This window comes from Lolium rigidum, chromosome 1 (assembly GCF_022539505.1).
Source record: "Lolium rigidum isolate FL_2022 chromosome 1, APGP_CSIRO_Lrig_0.1, whole genome shotgun sequence".
NCBI classification, from domain to species: Eukaryota; Viridiplantae; Streptophyta; class Magnoliopsida; order Poales; family Poaceae; genus Lolium; species Lolium rigidum.
The window spans coordinates 267,621,322-267,637,058 of NC_061508.1; the positions used below are offsets into that span (position 1 = coordinate 267,621,322).

Genomic DNA, 15,737 nt, shown 5'->3' on the forward strand with positions numbered 1-15,737 from the left:
GTGAGTGTGCAATAGGATTTGCCTATCTTCAGCCCAAATTTGGAGGTGAGCTTGGATAACTAATTACTGGGCTTTCCCTAGACGTCAAAGGCCCACGAATTCCTTCTGTCTCCCACGTCCACGGCTCCATAGCGGCGGCGGAAAGCACAAAGGCTGCAGTCTCGCCGGCGGCGAACGGGCTCAATGAGGCGGCTCCGCAGTCTCGCCGGCGGGAGGAGCAGGACCTACGCGGAGAGCTTCCCTTCCCTGCTCGACCCGCTGCCGGGCCTCCACCTTCCACCCGCCCCCCACGACGAGTACCCGCAGTCCCCTCCGCCGCCGCCGCTGCCGCGCACAGAGGTGACCACTCTTCCCAACGGCGTCAGGATCGCTTCGCAAGATATCCCGGTACCTACACCCACGCCACGCGCGCCCTCTCCTGCTTCCTCTTCCTTACTGCCATTGCTGACCGCTGCTGTGAAATTTGGCTCCGGCGCTTAGGGTCCGCTGTGCTGCGTCAGCGTGACGGTCGCCGCAGGCTCCGTCCACGAGACGCCCTCGTCGGCCGGCGCCGCCTACATGCTGGAGAAGCTGGCTTTCCACGAGACCCAGAACCGCGGCCTCGGGGAGATCGCGCTCAGCGTTGAGGCCACCGGGGGCAAGCTCGGCGCGGAGGCCGAGAGGGAGAGGATGTTCTACAGGTTCGGGGCGCTCAGGGCCAGCCTGCCGCTAACCGTCGAGGTGCTCCTCGACTGCGTCCGCAACCCCGCCTTCCTCCGCAACCAAGTTCGGAGCAAGGTGACGATCTGCAGTTAAGATTATTAAGGGGGAATTGCACATTTGCCACACATAAAAAAAGTCTCTTTGGAATGTAGATGCAATGGATATCTGATTCTGTGCCGATTGATTCAGATGATTTGTTGTACTTCAGGTGGCTGAAGCTCGGGAGGAGCTGTCGTTCCTGGAGAGTGATCCCGAATTGTTTCTCCGGGAATCGCTGCACCGTGTTGGTTATTCAGGCGCCCTTGGAAACCCACTGTTCCCTACAAAGGAAGCCCTCGCGAGGATTGATCGTGGTGCCATTCGCAGTTTCTACTTCGTAAGTTTCTATTCTATCTTAATTTGTATTCAACTGTGTTTATCATATTGATCACAGTGTCTCTTATTCGGTAGCAGCTCTGTACAAAAATAAAGAACATCAATCCACAACCATTCTGTTGTTATGAATTGCTCTGATGAGTGCCTGAAAGTGGCAGATTAAGACTCGGTACAGTTCTACAACATTATTTGTATGGTATAAGTTCAGGGGGATTTTCCATTGTAGACTTCTAGTAACCTTAACATCAACAACGGCAAGATTCTCATAGCATGAAGACCTGCAAAATGGTTTCGTGTATTCATGTCAGTGATTAATATGTTGATTCCTACTAGAAAGAAAGATTGTTGAGCTTTCTTGTAAGCTTAACTGTTAAAGCCAATTGCTAAATAAATATAGAGAGCAATCTTTATTACTGTAACAGGAAAACTATACTGCGGACCGCTTGGTTTTAGCTGCATCAGGCGTGAACCACCAGCATTTGCTCGACATTGCAGCACCCTTGTTGTCTGATCTGCCCAAGGGGTCGCCTGTCCACAAACCAAAGTCGGCATATACTGGTGGAGATTTCAGGCACAAAACTGACTCTGAGGTGATTGATATATAAGCTCCTCTGTCTTTAGATGCTTCCGCCCTCTCCTGTTCTAGCTTTCAGCTTGTTTCAATTCTACTCTGTTAGATCAGTGTCGTGCTCCTCTTGTGCAGATGACGCATGTGGCAATGGCGTTTGAAGTTCCAGGAGGCTGGCATCAGGAGAAAGCAGCTATAATCATGAAAGTCATGCAGGTGTGACGATGTCATGGAAAGAATTATGTGGTTGATTAACTCATCAACTGCTGTAGTGTCATAGTAAATAGGAAACTCATGAGCCTATTTGTTAAAACTATCTACAGACATTGATGGGTGGCGGAGCTTCATACTCCAGTGGTGGTCCCGGGAAAGGAATGCAGTCCCGTCTTTGTAAGTTTTGAACCCACTATAACTATCAATTATGATACTGATTTCATCACAGTGCAATTGGATGTCTGGTGATTCATTTCTTTTGCTTGTATTTAACAACTCGTAGCTGCATTTCTTGTTATTGTGCACCTTTTGAAGAAAAATGGATAGCTTCTGCATAGAGGCTAAGGGAATAATTGTTTATTTTCAGATCTCCGGGTTATGGTTGAGTATGATTGGATGCAATCAATTTCAGCATTTAGTACTGTATATGATGACACTGGTCTGTTTGGTATTCATTTGGCCGCGGTGAGATAAATCTTGTTCTTCCTCCTAATATTATATTCACTTGAACTTAATGTGGCTTTTGTTTCAATCATTTTACTGAAAACACCATCCAGTTGAGCCTTGTAGTTAGAAGTGACTCGAATTGTAATGCTAAAGAAAGGTGTGCATACAGCAGCATAGTTCTTATCTGTCCGGTCATTTAGCTGCCTTCTCATTTTAAACTGATCCAGCCATCCGATCTTGTCGCTGAGGCTGTTGATATTGCTATTAGAGAATTGACAACAATTGCAAGACCTGGCGAAGGTACAAGCTGGCCATGCCTTCCTTACATATTTACCATATCTTTCTGTTTGAAACCTGTCGAAGTTGTCTCTGCTATACAGTTACAGAAGCAGAGCTCGGTCGAGCAAAAAACTTGACGATTTCATCCATTCTACAGAACCTCGAATCCAGAGTAATAACAACAGAGAACACCTGAAAACCTCTCTTTATCCCTTTATCTTTTATTTTCGGAGCAATCTTGCTCCCCCTTTCTCGCTTTACTTTACTCGTCATATTCAGCATGATTTGTTATTTTTCCACAGGACAATCATGCAGAGGACATGGGGAGGCAAATCCTGGTTGATAGTTCAGGGTAAAACTGATATTACCCTTTATCTCTAACTAAACCTGCTTCTCTTGTGGATAATTAATGAAAACCCTGTATGCTTTTTTTTCCGTCAATGTTATAATAGGAAGGCGAGCCAGGACTTGTTGGAGCGCATTGACGAAGTGACTCTGGACGATATCACATCGGTTGCACAAAAGATGCTGTCCTCGTGCCCTACCATGGCGAGCTGGGGAGATGGTCTGCGCTGCACCCTGTCCCCTTTCATGCGCTGAAACTGAATTTGGGTTGTGATTGTATTTTCTGATGTTTCCACAGTTGACAAGGTGCCTACGCATGAATACGTCCAAAAGCTGATCGAGTCGCCACCTAGTGACCTGATGTGGATGTTGAAGAGCTTCTTTTCTTGACATCAGCTTGAGGTGATGTTTAACAATTATATGACCTGAAAGCTTCGCCAATTAGTGACCCAGCCGTGTTTGCTCTGTTTTCTTAGCGGATGTGGCGATGATTTATTTGTTGCCAGTTTTTTTGTAGACCCATGGGCTGTATATAGTTTGATTGTGCAAAACTGACATCCATGTCTGGTACACCGGGATTGTGGCATATGTGAATATGAGATTTGAGATTGCATATGGCATACGAGAGGCTCGACAAATCTATATCTGTATCGGAGTGACTAGTGATGATCACAAACCCTTCTCTGCGAGTTTGGGTTTGTGATTCATGCACGCCCACACAGTCTAACATAAGAATTTCAAACCGTTTCCCAACTTAAATACTTTGTCCGACTTATAAAACTTATCTTAAATTTATATAAATTTAGATGTATCTAGACACTATCCAGTATGTGAATGTGTCTAAATTTAGAAGACTAGTTTCAAGGGACAGTGAGAGTATATCCTATGCCAAAAGTCATGTATTGTCGAGTCTGATATTTCTCACGATTAGTAGATGCTCACGTGACTTGGATTGAATAGCGAAATGAATCCTCACACGATAAGAACACCTCTAGCAGTGGGAAAACTTAACTGCCGTTTTATGGTTTTGTGCCAAAGTAAGTCCGTACAAGATACCGCAAAAGCCAGAAAAACGTACTTCTCTTTTGCACATTCATGCATATGGAACCCCGTGAAGTCCATCTTTGTCTGGCCAGAATTGGGATTATCTCCCGGCTCATTTCGATACCAGCTTCTTCGGGACAGCGATATCCCAAGACCGTGGTAGCTGATATCTTCTGGTTTTACTTCTCGGCTGCTGCTTCTAGAAGCATCTAATTTTTTCAAGCTTTGTCCAACACGAGTTTCGCTATACCAAAGGCCCAGATGACATGGATATTCGCTCATGGCGAGCCACCTAGAGATGCTGATGTACGAGAAATATGGTGCTGAACTTTTTCAAGTGCTTGTGCTTTATTTTTCTTGGTAAAGATGTTCTTGTAAGTGCCGGTCTAATGTAATATATAGCCTTAGGCCTTTACGCAAAAAAAAAAAGAGAGAGGATGAACTCAAAATAAAATCGTTCTGTCTTAGAATAGGGGAAAATTGGGCCCATTCGTCGTTCTGTTTGGGGTGTGTGGACAGCTGGTGGCTGGGTAGAGCGAGCTGCGCCGCCTGCGACCATGTGTTGTGTGCGGCGGCGGCCAAGTCGTGCTTGGTTGGGGATACGTGAGAAGAGGGTTCGTGGTTGGTTGGGGATTACTAGGAAGTGGGCTCGTGGTTGCTCCAGGCAGGAAACATAAGAAAAACGAGAAAACGTGCCTAGGAATTGAGTAGTGGGCCGGGCCTTCGTTGTTTGGGTATTTCAGGATATTCAGGCTGTTCGGGTTTTGCGTCTTGAAACCCCAATTTCCTGAAATAAATTCGGGTAATCACATTTGACACCTGGAAATGTGTTTGGGCTTTTCGGGTTCAGGATATACGGGTTCGGGTTCGGGTTCGGAAATTTCGGGTTCGGGATTCAGGTTTTATGCCCCGAGTTATGTTAAAGTGTCAATTTTCTTTTTCCTCCATGCGAAATTTGCAAACATTTCACAAGAGACAAGGTCCTCTCTCTCCTTGACAACTTCCAGATTTCCTGAAATATATTTGCACACGTTTTTTTTTTTGGCTTTCAAGGGAATTGTTTGGTTCCCAAATTGCAGAACAGAGCACACTTGCAAACAACAAATAGCGGCAACTTTTTATTAGGTACGCAAAAATAAAAATGGCTGATGGCTCTCGTGCAGTCCCCTCTACTAGTAATGCACACTCAACTCGGATGTGACATGAGAACATCCATCGTAATACATAGTATACAGCTAGGAACATTCTTTTCCCTTGTTTTTTTTCTATGGTAAGTGCTGAAGTTGGAGCAAACTTTGGGTGATATGTTGTGTCGGTTCCCTCTCTCCGTGCAATCTTTACCATCTCAGCTTGTTCGGGAAGTACTGGAAAATTTAGACCGGAAGCATGGCGTCAGAAATTTTGTTTACAGGACACTAGAGAGAGTGTCAGTGTAGTTGCTGAAAAACAACATCCATGATTAGCTTATCTAGAATACAGTCAATACCTTCTCGATGAGCGACATGTAGTAGGGTTTCACTTCCTCGACGTTGACCCTGACATTGCTCTTGCTGTACAGGTCATACTTGCTGCAAGAAGAATGCATAGAGAGCTTGTTCAGTTGTTGCATTTTCCTAATCTTTAAGATGTATTTCATTTTGGGTTCAGTGTGAACTTGAAATCTGTCTTCACAAGTAATCGACAAATTGATTTGGTACATCTATGTCGGCTTACTTGAACACGTGCAGCCACTTCAGGTTCTCCTTGTCCTCCTCGTTCATCAGGTGCATGTAGGCTCCGTGCTTGTGAAGAGCTGAATCGTATATCAAAAATCGCGAGAAATTCAGTGGCCTCACATTGAAGTTTAACTTGTAACTTGTCAGGTGTGAGCTAACAGTGCATGCTTACGGTAGAACGAATGGTATCTGATGATGAACAACCCTGCGGAAGGAAGGGTGCTCTTGTTCTCCTTGGCAACCTGAAACGAACAAGGGCAGAACAGTTTCAGAGAACAGAGCAGGTGCAATGCAAGTATTGAACTGCATTTCGATGCTACAGCGACGGCGATGAATGAGGGCGGATATACCAGGTACATGTAGTCGTCATGGCCCCAAGACATGAGCACGTTTTCCAGCCCACACCCCTCAGAGTAGGCCCCGAACTTGGTGTTGAAGGCCGGGTTGTGGTAGTCGGGGTTCTCCTTCAGGTACTGCACACATAGTAGATACATAGTAAAACTTCAGTCTCTGATCATCTATTGGCTCAATCAGTGTTTGCTCTTTTCTTGGCAAGAATCACTGCGGCAAATGGGAGAAATATTTCGATATGCCTAATTTGGCTCAATGCTTACCTTGAAGTGGACATTGCATTCGTCATACGCGCAGCCGACGGGGAAGGTGTCACCTGATGAAAAGTTGCCATGATTCATCAGAAATTCAGTGGTTGGAGCCGTCCAGGCCGGTGCCACTGCTGAATTTGGCACATGCTCTGGGCAGGTTTGATCAGCAGGAGGGGATTTATTTGGTTACCTACGACTGCCCACTGAGGTAGCGCTCCAAAGCTAGGATGCAACAGCACCTTGCCCAAATCTGCACATCGTGACAACTCAAATGAGAAACAAACTTGTATGTGGGGCTGGTCTGTCGGTGACTATTTGAGGCGAGCTCGTATGCAGTTACCGTGGATGAGGCCTGTGAGGTGGAGCCATTCCTCATCGGGGTAGTCCTTGCGGATGGCCTCGGCGGTCTGGAGGAGGTGCTCGATCTGGGGCATGTCGAGGTCGGGGTCGCTGTCGTCGACGAACTCATTGAGCAGCTCAATGCACTCCCAGATGCTCATCTCCGTCTTGTCCAGCCGCGCGTACCCCTCCCGCATCCGCTTCACGAAGTCGTACGTCATGTTGATGTGGTTGGTGCGGTAGAAGTCCTCCACCGACTCCTTCCGCTCCGACTCAGCCTCGTAGTCCCTGCAAGTTAAACGTCGTGTCCAGCTTCAGGTAAGTACAGTTCATTTCGTTTGTCTGAAATCATAAGAAACACAATCTGACTAGGTTTGTGTTTTTAAAAAGGATGTGCCTATGTCTCAGTTGACTGAGATTTTCTTAAGTCTCAGTCAACTCAGATTAACAAGAAAACAGGGATGACATAACTGAAGCACGTGCGGGGGAGTGGGGACAAGGCATCGAAGTTCGAAAGATTAACAAGAAACTGTTTCCGGCCGGTTGACCAGTTTAGCACTCCTAGAAGTGATTCTAACAAAACATAACAAAAATGCTTCTCTAATCCAAGCTGAGAAGTAAAAGAAAGTTCTGAATACGTGTATATTTAACTAGGAGTAAAGTTCAGAGTTTTCGCTAAACAAGTTGTTTTGAGAGGACTACAAGCAGAGGCACTAGAATGGTAGGAAAAAAGTGTTATTTCTCCTCTTCTTTTTTGCTAGGAGGACAAACTGGTGTTTGTTAGTTGTGTGAAGTGGATTTGCAACATCGCCACACACACGACACATCACACCTCTTTCATTTCGAGATGTGATTGTATTCCTCCAGGTCACAAAGAGAGCGTTGATATGAAACAGGAAAATATAAAGGTGCTGGATTTCTTGCAGAAAATGTATCTTGCTTTTACTTGGAGCATACCGATGCATGCAATTGATTAACTTTTGATGTCGCAGGCACCACTGTTCTCATTTGGGTTATCCAAAAGCCATGACTGCTTACCTGAAGGTCTGGCCGAAGGCGTTGGAGTCCGGCACGGCGAAGCCGCCGTCGAGCACGAGCTCAGCCGGGTCGCTGGCGACCTTCCTCTCCGCTGCCACATCTACAACAAGAAACCGAACTGAATGAGTATCTTACCGATTCGAGTGTCCTGTTTGTGCACTCAATCTCCAAGAAACACCAACAGAAACTCAACTACGCAAGTGTCCAGGGAGCAAAAGAAAAGAAGGAAACACACAAATGAGATGACAAAAGAGAAATCTCACCAAACTGAGGCTGCTCGATGCTGATAGTCATCTTGCACGGATCCCAACCGCGATTGTCCTGTAACGGAGTGGAGCAGAGTCCAAGAAGACGGCAATGGAGTCTGGTTGGTACTCTGGTTGGCTTGGCTCTGGAGGAGAAATTCGGGCCCTATTTATAGCTGGGGATCGGGGAGGTGGGGCACCGGTGTCAGCGACCTGTTTGTTTGCTGGGCTGATACCGTGGTATATAGGAGCTGGGGTGGCAACGGAGTCGGAGGGGGATGCGAAAAGTAAAATGGTGACGACGTATTTATGGTGCTATCCTGGGATTTTGGATTTGTTTTGTGGGCAGGTGACTCAGCCATGCCGTGGAGCCACAGCTGTGGACGACAGCTACAGCTCGAGGCCTCGAGTTGTCTGTTTCCTCTTCCTATTCCAACGGTCTATTTTCTCTACTACTTAAAAAGAACGAACGTGTTCCCCCTTCTCCTCCTACTTTTGTAGTCCTTTTGGTCGTCTGTCCCACCAAAACAGGAAAAGTCTCGCATTGCAATCCAGCAATCAATCAGTCAATATCACTTACGCTGTAATCCAGCACTTTGGTCATCCTAACTTTCCCAGAATATCAACTCGCGCATTTAATCAGCCTAGACCGCTTTAGGAATCATCAGCCCAGAAATCAAGCTATGGTAATCTCACAAATTACCTTTCTCAGACATTTCTCTACTATATCTCTATCTCTACTATATATTCTCTATCTCTACTATATAATGCTAGAGTTACGGGCAGATCCTTACGTACATAATCCTACGGGCTGACATGTGAATCACGTATTGGCCTGGAGGATTTAGGCGGAGCAACCGCCCAAGGAAACATCCAATCACACGTCTCCACCTTAGCCCGTAACAAAAATTCCGTAAGTTCAGCCCGTAAGTGTAGGATTATTGATATTAAAAGGTTTCGTCCTACATATTTTTCATATGACCATTTTACCCTCCCATCAAAACACATACATCGATTCTCAATGATTTCAGTTGATTGAACGCATACAATAACTACATGATTTCAGCACAATCTACGTTTGGAGGTCACCGGCCAAAACTAAAACATTTCAACTTAGGAAACGCCCAGAACCACGAGAATGGTTTCCATGCATGTCTCCTTTCCTTTTGCTTGCCTATTGCTATGATTTTCTGCCTAAAACCACGAATCAATCAATCAATTTGCATCAACACACCAAATATCAGATCGGTACATACCATATATTGGTAATTGCCCCATATATCGCCGAGATCGGAAAATACGAACCATATTTCTATGCCCCCCCCCCCCTGGACCTCTTTCTCTCCACACTTCTGCCGGCCCTCATCTCTGCCCGTGCCACCAGCGAGGCAGAGCGCAGCGGCGGGCATGCGGACCACGCCTCCGCGGTCAGACAGATCAACAACGTGGCGGTGACGGTAGCAGCAACAATGTTATCCGCGCGCCTTGACCTATACGCACCAGCTCGCCCGTAGTTCACCACTTCAACTACATCGACCTTTCTTGTTCGCCCACACAGGTCATCAAACATAAGCAAAATTGTTGAATTATCAAAGTTCCGTTATCAAATTGCTTATATATTTCTTGCTGCATCTCACTGTGTCTCTGTTGACTTATTAGATTTTTATCAACAAGTGCAAAAATGCACCGGAAGGCTGGAAGCGGAAGGGGTAGCGAAGAGGAGAGGGAATTTGCTTTTCTAAAAATATCAATTGTGTCCTTGAGTGACTAGCAATAGTTGTCGGGGATTTGTCTAATTCACTAATTCTGTTCGTTGTAAAAACTGTTTTCCTCCACCGTACTTTGTTCGCAGTTGTACTTTCATTTTTCCACTGGTAAATTGCAGGTTAAGGATAGAGGCTCCATTGTATTATCCTCCGGTCGCAGGACCAAGATGGCGAATCTGTTCTGGCAGAAACATCCAACAAGGAACTTCCCTGCATAACGAAGAGGGTGAATTCATATGGATACAGCAAAAGGAAGAAGAAGTGTGAATGCGCCTACATTTACGAAGACAATTCAGGGAGGACATTCGATGGAAAGAAAATATTCTGGAAAAGAGGTAATTGTCCATCCTTTTCTCGATTTACGGTCGTGTCAAGTTCTGAAACCAAGAGACTTTGCTTTTTGAGATTTCTGTTATAGAAATGTGTTTAATAGCTTCAAGCCTCATGTAGGAGGTGCAATGAGAGGCCGTGGTTGGAAGTACGGCTCTAAATTCGTGGATCAAATCTTCCCCATGATCAGTTTGAGGGCACATGAAATCCTAGAACTTGTCTAGACGTTGCCAAGATCTTGTAATTGATGTATACCATCCCTTCCACTGTCCACACACAACCTGTTGGACGACATCCTCAACATCGCCATCCAGCTCCGGCTGATCCCACAGTGGGATCTGATCATATCAGTAGGACCCCAAACTAGCACCACTGACATCATTCATTGCGTCTAAGCTCTGATCAACATTTTGATGTGTGATTTCTCAGAACTGTTTGTAGGTCTGCGAATGGATCGTCCTCCGGAGCTCCTCCCGTCCGGACATCATCTGCTACAACCTGCTCATAGAAGCGTATGACAGGAAGCGTTAGCTGGACAAGGCATAGGCTATGTACATGGCTCTGCTGGAGGCGCGGTGTGTGCTGACGGAGGACACCTAAGCCCCCCTCTTGCTTGCGTACTGCAATGCCGGTGCACCAGGAAGAAGGCGTGATCTCAGAGATGAGGGAGCACGGAATTAGTCCAAGTAGGCGCTCCAGTTTGGTCTGAACAATCTATTATGGGGAAGAAAGTTTCAGGTTAACTGGAACATTCACTCACAGGAAGAAATGGTTTCTTATTTCCAGGCGCAAACATATACAATACGTACCTCAATGGTCTGCTGAAGGCGAGATGCACCGACAAGGCCGTGGAGGTGTACCATAGAATGAAGAGGAACCGGTTCCGGACAAACACAGAGATGTGCACCCTGATGATTAATGGTTACGGGAATATCAAGCAACCGATGTGGGCAATGGAAGTGTTCAATGAGATGCAGTATATCGGGTGTAAGGGCATCTCCAATGGGGCGACGCATTCCGGACGCCCAAAAGTGGTCGCGAGCGTTTGCGTCGCCCCGCGGATATATTTTGTCCGAGTGTCCGTTTGCGTCTGGGTGTGCATCCACCGGGGCGATCCATTTTTAGATTTGCAACGCATTTAAAAATATAAAAAGTAGTACATTTTAATGCATAAAAACTATACAATGTAGATCTAGAAGACTAGACTACTTGCTTCCGGACGGGCCGGCACCGTCGTTGCGTCGCTCCATCGCCTGCTTCTCCACCGCCTCCCGTGCGGCTGCTATGGCTCGGTGCGCCGCCGCGTCCTGTTGCAGGCACTGCTCCAGCCTCGCGCTCGCGGCGTCGTCCTTGAGCGTCTCGAAAGACTAGACGATAGCCCTCTGCTCCGCCGCCCTCTCTTCCGGCGTAGGCGCATCAGGGTCATCGGAAGACCAAGATATCTCGGAGTTGGAGTCCTCTGCGGCCGCGGCGGCCGCCGGCCTGCGCTACTCCAGCGGCGTCCAACGCCGCGTGGCCCGCCAGCTCCTCCTCTGCTTCCTGCGCCGCGAGTGCCAAAGCCTTGGCGTCCCTGACCGGGTCGAGGAGGTCGCCCGTGCTGTCGTCGGAGTCGAACTCAAATCGTCGGAGCTCGAGGCCGGGGGAGGTGGAGTGGGAGGTGTAGGTGGAGGTGGAGGTGGAGGCGCGGCAGCCTGGCCGCGGCCGGCGTTGCTCATTGTGGTTGTGGCGGAGTTTGAGCGGCAGCGGAAGTGTGCGGCGGCTAGGGTTTTTGTGGGGAGGAGATGAGATGATGGCGCCCCTGTTTATACGGATCAGAGGCAGGGCGACGGCCGCGGCATGCGTGGCAACGCCATTACTTCATGCGCAGATGTAGGCGACGGCCGCGCGCCACGCGAGGCATCGCCATTTACGCGGCCGCAGACTGCCGAAGCGACGCCTCGGCGCCAGTACTGGCAGAGAAGACGCATCGACGTTGCGTCACTGCCTGGTGGGCCAGACAAAACGTCCGCCAGACGCGAGCAGACACTTTCCGCGTCCACGAAGTCGCATCCCAGGCGCATATTTGGGCCAGGTTTGCGTCTCCGCGGATGGCCCAATCACTTTGCGTGCCGCTAGAGGTGGTGTCAGACGTATTTCCGGTCACGGCGGACGAAAACGGTCGCTCAGCGACCTATTGCGTCGCGCTGCTGGAGATGGCCTAAGGCTGACACATCTGCACCTGCACGGCCCTGGACCCCTGGTGAATGCCTTCACGAGGGAAGGGCTATGTGAGAAGGCAGAGGAAAGGTTCGAGAAGATGCAGCCGGCCGGCACTAGCCTGAGGGCATCTCCAGCGGCGCGACGCATTTCGGACGCTCGCGAGCGTCCGTTTGCGTCGCTCCGCGGACGCCAAAATGACCGCGAGGGGCGAAATGTCCGTTTGCGTCGGGGGCTACCTCCAGCGGTCCGACGCATTTTGGACATGCAACTATTTTTTTTTTGGTACTTCTTTTCAATTTAGTTGAATGAATAAGTTTTAAACGCAAAAAAGATGTACTCATGATGTCATGTTGGTCCAATCGAATAGATTATAGCCTAAACAATTAACCGGATACGTCAATCGACTAGATTCAAACATATTTAACATACAAAGAAGAAGAAATTTAAAAACATATAAACTAAAACTATTTTTTGGCCTTCTTGTTCGAAGGCCCTGCGTCGTCGTCGTCGTCGTGGAAACTCCTCCGCCTCTTGCTTGTCACCTCGTCGTCGGAACTGGAGGACGACGCGCCCGTCGAGGACTTGAAACTGGAAGAAATGGCGTCTTCGTCTTCGTCGTCGTCGTCGGTGAACGGACGACGACTCGCCGCCCGCGCCAGCGCCCTGGACTTCTTCCTTGCCGCCGCCTTGTCGTCCGCCGCCTCCTGCGCCTCCAATCGGGCGAACTTGCTGTCGGAGTCCTCCTCCTCCTCCTGGCCCTCCTCCTCGTCGTCGGCGTCGGCCGCGCGCGCCGCCTCCGTCCTCCTCCTGGCCTTCGCTGCCATTGCCGCCTCCGTCCTCCTCGTCCTCAGTCGGTGTTGAGGTAGGGTAGCTGGGCGTGGAGCCCGGATCGCCTGGCGTCGCCGGCGATTCCCACCAATGCAGGAATCCGGGCGACTTGCCCTCGCTCTCCGAGTCGGACGGCAGCGTGTAGTCGCTCATGACGTGCCGGTGTTGGAGAAGAAGAAGAAGAAGAAGAGGAAGAAGAAGGAGGCGGTTGAACTTGAATTACCGTAGACGCGGGGGTTATAATATGCGCGGATTAACGGCGGCGCGTAAAACGAAGAGGCCGGCGGTTGCTCTTCCGCGGCGGTTCGGCGCTCCATTGCTGCGGTTGGTCGCCGCGGTAGCCACACCGGCGCGCGTTGTGAATTCGAGGCCGATCGAAGTTGTTCCGCTGCCATGAGGGTCCGTGGGGACGCGAGCGGACGCTCCGTGCGACCGCCGAGCGTCCGCGCAGACGCAAACCTGGCGCATATTTGGGCCAGGTTTGCGTCTCCGCGGACGGCCCGGTCACTTTGCGTCGCCCCGCTGGAACAGGCCCCAGCCGCATTTCCGGTCACGGCGTCGCGCCGCTGGAGATGCCCCGACGTCTACGCTTACAACTCCCTCATGGAGGCCTACATGTCATCCATCCATCAATCAATCATCCATAATTCAACTACAATATGTGCTCCTGATTGCAAGCTTTCTATCGATGTATTGCAGCTGCGCAGGGTTTCCGCAAGGCGTGTCAGAGATCTTCTCCCTAATGCAGCACATGTATTATAGAATATATCATTTTTTCGTGAAATTTGACGAACACACATATATTATGGAGATATACATGTAAATTTTTTTGTCAAAATTTTTAACACTTGAAATTATGTTTTTATGGTAGAGAAATCATACGAACGGGAGCGTAATTGAATTTCTGCTGATTGTACTACTTCTTAACCTATAGATTTTTATGTTTCTATAGTTCTATACTTAACTATATGTTTTGGACAGGCCGCTTATCCTGCATATGAATCTTTTGATTACATCCATCAAATGCCTTAATCCGCTCATCAAGTGGCAGCTTATGGTGCCTATCATTCTACATACCCACCCCAGGTACCGAATCTTATGGTGCAGAAACTTCAACGTGGTAGATAGTGCAATTAGGCTTTATGAATAGAACATGCAAATATTTTCCGTATGATTATAATGAACGTTAAGGTAAGAGAACTAACCTAAGGTTGGGTAGTTGTATCCCTAGCCCACCTGAGTTTAAATCCCTGGTTTGACATCTGTGTGTCTCACAAAGACAGAATATTCTTTCAGTGGGAGGCGATGTTCCCGTCGACAGCGAGGCTTCTATGGTGACTTCATCAATTTCAATATCCGATCTGCCGGCTCAGTGTTCCGGAGGTGATCATAGGGGTAGGGTGTGCGTGTATGTTCATAGGGGTGAGTGTATTTGCATGTATATAAGTGTCTATGTTTGTATTGTGTTTCTTAAAAAAAAGTGAACCTTAAGGTAAGACATAACTTTTTTTTTTTGCAAATAGGTAAGACATAACTGACATCTCTCCTATTAAACTCAGTATACTAGCACCTAGGGTAAGGCTAATGGTGGCCGCGGGGGATGGCTGCCTTCTCCTTCTGTTTTGCCGCGGCAGGGCCTCATGCCTTCGATCTCCGCAGCACCTAGGCAGCCGCCTCGGCTTGTCACAGCTTAAGTTGATGCATTATGTTTGTTTGTCTAAAAGAAATAAATTAAAAATGTTAGCTTTCAATAACCATTCACGATGAATATCAAAATTTAAATATTTCACTAATTTTGAAATAATAGAAAATAAAAAAGGTCAGGTGCCAATGCTCACCCATAACACAGATAAATCGTGCACTAGAAAAATGTTCATGCCGTCCACCAATTATTCAAGAAAATTCATTAAAATGTTCATTATTTTACAAAAAAGTTCTATTTCCAAAAAAGATTCACCAATTCCAAGAAAAGATTCGTGCATTTCGAGAAATATACGTGCGTTGTGAATTATATATGTGTATTGAGAAATGAAATTTGATAACCCGTGGCAACGCACGGGCATTTGTACTAGTCATCTCCTTTAAGGCTGACATTTGTTGGTACTTTGTTTTCCTTCGCAAAAATTAGTTTTGTAAATTTAAAAATAATACAAATTTGGTGAAAAATTTACCGGAATGTCATATTTAGGGAACTTTAGACTCAATTTTACCCCATTTAACCAGTTTGCCATTATGCTAGAAATTGCTTGCATGTTAGATCAACTAGTTGAATGTTCGTGCGTTGCCACGGATCCGTAATTTGTTTTGATCCTCTCTTCATACATGTAAACGTCATGCACTTTAACATGGTCATGACTTAACATGTGTTGATTTCTAATTGTGCAGAGAAAATACATTAGTTTCTTCTAGGAGTGAGAGTGATTAAGATAATCACGGATCAAAACCATTTCCGGATCTGGTGGTACCAAATATGTAAAGTTATTTTTTTACATTCAGATACAATCTATCTAGTTTCATACTAAGTTCGGTGGGCAAGATGTGGTATTACTAATACATTGTACTAGCATATGATATCTAATTTTGCACATTGGATAATCTAATTTCATAAATGATTTTCCTTGTTATTTTTTAATTATGAACCTCAAATATTTGGATGTTTCCTTTTGGTGAGACATTCGGGGATGCATGCTACAGTAGTGTTT

General features: G+C 47.2%; 2 protein-coding genes and 1 pseudogene across 2 annotated transcripts; 2 read left to right on the forward strand and 1 right to left on the reverse strand.

Annotated features, from left to right (window-relative positions):
* Nucleotides 1-183: 183 nt before the first annotated feature.
* On the forward strand, nt 184-3,551 carry LOC124658516 (mitochondrial-processing peptidase subunit alpha-like). Its single transcript, XM_047196805.1, has 12 exons — nt 184-387; nt 481-777; nt 911-1,078; nt 1,500-1,667; nt 1,781-1,861; nt 1,969-2,035; nt 2,226-2,323; nt 2,533-2,605; nt 2,686-2,756; nt 2,887-2,936; nt 3,037-3,149; nt 3,228-3,551. The coding sequence occupies exons 1-12, from the start codon at nt 184-186 to the stop codon at nt 3,317-3,319; spliced, it is 1,482 nt and encodes a 493-aa protein (XP_047052761.1). The 3' UTR covers nt 3,320-3,551.
* A 1,513-nt stretch (nt 3,552-5,064) lies between these two features.
* On the reverse strand, nt 5,065-8,064 carry LOC124693675 (probable inositol oxygenase). The gene is made up of 10 exons (XM_047227135.1): nt 7,931-8,064; nt 7,668-7,767; nt 6,631-6,917; nt 6,481-6,540; nt 6,303-6,355; nt 6,039-6,161; nt 5,861-5,930; nt 5,687-5,765; nt 5,460-5,541; nt 5,065-5,337 (listed from the first exon to the last, which is right to left on the reverse strand). Exons 1-10 carry the CDS (start codon nt 7,959-7,961, stop codon nt 5,311-5,313), a joined length of 912 nt encoding a protein of 303 aa, XP_047083091.1. The 5' UTR covers nt 7,962-8,064; the 3' UTR covers nt 5,065-5,310.
* A 1,255-nt stretch (nt 8,065-9,319) lies between these two features.
* On the forward strand, nt 9,320-15,460 carry LOC124658532 (annotated as a pseudogene).
* Nucleotides 15,461-15,737: the final 277 nt, after the last annotated feature.

Bases quoted from the DNA above. Each gene is read 5' to 3' on its own strand.
- LOC124658516 (XM_047196805.1), top strand. From the start codon at position 184: ATGAGGCGGCTCCGCAGTCTCGCCGGCGGGAGGAGCAGGACCTACGCG. The intron at 1,668-1,780 runs GTGATTGATATA...CCTCTTGTGCAG, and splicing joins GGCACAAAACTGACTCTGAG to ATGACGCATGTGGCAATGGC. The intron at 2,937-3,036 runs GTAAAACTGATA...ATGTTATAATAG, and splicing joins ATCCTGGTTGATAGTTCAGG to GAAGGCGAGCCAGGACTTGT.
- LOC124693675 (XM_047227135.1), bottom strand. From the start codon at position 7,961: ATGACTATCAGCATCGAGCAGCCTCAGTTTG. The intron at 6,918-7,667 runs GTAAGCAGTCAT...TTTAACTTGCAG, and splicing joins GCCTTCGGCCAGACCTTCAG to GGACTACGAGGCTGAGTCGG. The intron at 5,542-5,686 runs GTAAGCCGACAT...TTCTTCTTGCAG, and splicing joins AAGTGGCTGCACGTGTTCAA to CAAGTATGACCTGTACAGCA.